Source organism: Prunus persica, chromosome G3, assembly GCF_000346465.2.
Source record: "Prunus persica cultivar Lovell chromosome G3, Prunus_persica_NCBIv2, whole genome shotgun sequence".
In the NCBI taxonomy this organism is placed as follows: domain Eukaryota; kingdom Viridiplantae; phylum Streptophyta; class Magnoliopsida; order Rosales; family Rosaceae; genus Prunus; species Prunus persica.
Genome location: NC_034011.1, coordinates 9,032,992 through 9,036,421, shown reverse-complemented (window position 1 = coordinate 9,036,421; position 3,430 = coordinate 9,032,992). Strand labels below are relative to the sequence as shown.

The window sequence follows — 3,430 nt, the reverse complement described above, 5'->3', positions numbered from 1 at the left end:
AAAACTGATGTAAATTCAGTGTTCATATATATGATTTAGAATGGTAGATCCAAAATAATCTCCACTTAGACCTTTACCCCTGAACAACTATTTTGCCTAATTTGACCACAGATAAATAAACCAGAGAAGAATGCAAAGATTAAATTTTGATTAAATCCATTGGATTTTTTTATATCCTTAAATAGTCTTAAATATCTCTTTTTGTTTCTGATTGAATCAAAGTATTGATCATAAAAAGTGGATATAAAGAAGCGCTCCTTTTTTATTTACCCGTACCATTAATTTTGATATCCCAGTTTTGCGCTTTTTTTTTTGGGGTAAACAAAAGTTTAAGGGAGGGGTGGCTACCCCATCTCAGGGTCAGGGCATACCAAAGCCTCTTTGAGGACTTACAGAGGGTTTTAGCCACTTTTTTAGTTTTTATAGATTACCCACCAAGAGGGATTGTTGGCAACGAGACTCAAACATAGGCCTTGATAGTGAAGAGAACGATCATTACCAACTCAACCAACCCTTATTGGCGTTTTGCTCATTTTTTTTAAACTCTAAAGCTTCGAAATAATAAATTTCGGGAATACGTGCATGGTCAAATATATATCAGAATGAAGAGGGTTGATGCTGATAAATTAGGCAATAGAAGTCCCATGCATATATCACTTCATTTATTTGTAAGCATAATATGTAATAAACAGTTCAGATTTATAACAATTAACATGTTTAGAGTTCTGAACTTATTGAATTAATGTTGCTGCATGGTCATATCCGACTGAGAGCTATATAATCTAGTTAAGGATCAACAATGGGGTAAAGTTCATATCGAAAGTTACAACTCCCACCCACAACACGCCCACCTTGTTTCGCATCACAACAATTTGGCAATTCGCTTATTGCATCATCAAGACACTTCTTACAATCGGAACTAGAGAGGTCCCTTGTGCATTGAGTCAAACCATATAGTGTTTCCGATGAGCTGAGCTCTAGCTCACCAGTAGCATAAAACTTTGGATTAGAAGAAGCTTTAGTAGATAACCCGCTTAACAATTCCTTAACTTTCTCATTGAACGGCGTGGGATCATCTACTTCTTGGACATTCCACATATAAAACCTGTTGTTGTTATCAATTTTCCCAGCAAAATTCACATTTGAGTACTTGAACAGGCAGTTGTCGTACCATATTATGGCTCCTTTTCTACTAGGGCAGCGCTCACCAAGCTTTTTGCTTGCTTCAACGACACAAGTCTTGCAATCTTGGCTTGAGACATCCCCACGACATAGGGCTAGCCCATTCGCTTGGTTTTGGCCTTCACCAGTTGATCCAAGGCCAAATCCAGTAGGAGGAACTTTTGTATACAGAAGATTGAACAGCTGAATCAAGTTAGCACCATATGGGCTATTGGCAGTGTAGTTTTCTTTGCTGAAACAAAAGTGGACAAGTGGTGAAGCACTAAGCGCAGCATGGTGTAAAAGACAGAAGAGTAAGAAAAAGAGAGGGATTGATTTGGAGAAGAACATATTGGCAGAAACTCAAAGTGGTTAATTTGTTCTGCCTTCTGTTCAGGACACACACTCTATAAATACATATTTAGGAAGTTTCTAAAAGTACTGGTTATGTATGGCCTAGTTGAAATTGCTGAATTTTTAAAGTGGGAACCTAGTCAAAAACATGAGCTGCTGAATTTATCTTTGAAATTAAATAATGCTCTTGTACAATTGGATGGGGATACAAATGATGCTGAAAGACAAATTAAAGTCAGCCGTGAATGAAAAGTCAAATGTGGAAAACAATCAAATTTTCAAAGCAGTCTATTATAATGACGGTTAATCTCAACATGCACCCTCACCTATGGTATCACTCAAGTATAATACATGGACAACATATATTAGGTGACTTGAGAGCAAGAACGAAATTACTAAAAATCAATAAAAATAAAAATCAAGAAAGGTTTTGGGGATAACAATAAAAATCAAACATATTTTGTTAATTGACCAATATATACTAGCCTATTAAAGTCCAAAAAAGTCTTAAGTCTTATCTTATGAATATAGGTGCATGGCATCAGGCATCAATAAACATACACATTAAAAATTAAAATAGGTACAAAATTAAAATAGGTACACATACTGAACATATTTTCATTTTGATAATATGGGTTTAAATCTGAGACTACCGGTCTGCAAATTAAGGTATTTTTCCACTGGGCTGGACTCTATTAGCAAACTAGCCTGGTTTATATGATTTAAATTTTAAACTAATAACTTTAGCTAGCCCACCCGTTGAAAATTTATGATTCTATTCTTACGTGAGAGCATGTATGGTTGTTTAATCCGACACGTGGATAGCCAACTCTAATATTATAAAGGAAGTTGCGATTTTACCAGAAACCAAGCAGGTGCTGCGCATTAACAATAAAACTAATTGCGCTGAAGTCTCAGCCTGTCCTACGTTTGCTTTTTCGCGAATTGCTATAAGCCAAAGTGGAAGCTTGAATCACATTGCCGACGTAGACAAGTAAAAATGGCTAATGCTAAGGGCTTACCTCCACTAAATATCTTCGTTAGGAATGAAAAAATATATATATATTCTAGGAAATGGATTGTAGGGGTTTCTGGTGCGGAGTTGACCTCAAATTTATATAGGCAATCTTCTAGATGGAAGTTGAAAAAAGTTGCTCTGGAGGTTGTCTTTTTGCAAAGGAAAGGTGTTTATGTTTGTAAAATTCAAATTTTTGGAACGTGATTGATGTCATATTGGCCATGTCTAGTTGGCTGAACTGTGGGTATAATGTATTGAACCAACACATGCATGTTGTTGGAAATTAAACCAATCTCACCACTAGATAGAAAAGCTGTATTTTTAATGAGTAATGCTACACTTACCACATTTTGATTCTACATTTTTGTACAACATGATGTGATATGTTCATATCATATGCCACATCAATTAAATCAATGAAATGTATTTTAATAAAATAATAATAATAATTAACAGTGTTTTTTAAAGTGTTAATAAATCATATAAAATAAATGTTAAATAAATTTAATTGATGTGGTTGTCCACCTCATTTCCCACATAAGGTGGTATGGGAATGTGGTATACAAATGTGGTAAGAGTAGCGTTATTCATTCTGCTTCGGTGGTGATCAAGGTCTTAAATATCAAGAGTTTAGGAAATACTGATATAGGTAAAAATTAGATAAATTTTGATAAAAACATAGAAATTTTTAATGAAACCAAGGAAGAGAAGCCTCTATGTACCCTATGCTTGTTTGTCAAATCTTCATTTTTTCCGTCAATTATTACTATTACAATTGGACATTTTGAGTTAAGATACTGCAAATCGTAAGTAATATTAGAAATTTAACTATTCTCTTATTTTGTTTAGATTTTAATAATAAAAGTTAGAAGTACTTCATAACCTTGGAAATTTGGA

The 3,430-nt window shown here is 34.3% G+C and overlaps 1 protein-coding gene across 1 annotated transcript; it reads right to left on the bottom strand.

The window, feature by feature from the left end:
* Positions 630 to 1,553, bottom strand: LOC18783551 (cysteine-rich repeat secretory protein 38). Its single transcript, XM_020560372.1, has one exon. The coding sequence runs from the start codon at positions 1,510 to 1,512 to the stop codon at positions 787 to 789; it is 726 nt and encodes a 241-aa protein (XP_020415961.1). The 5' UTR covers positions 1,513 to 1,553; the 3' UTR covers positions 630 to 786.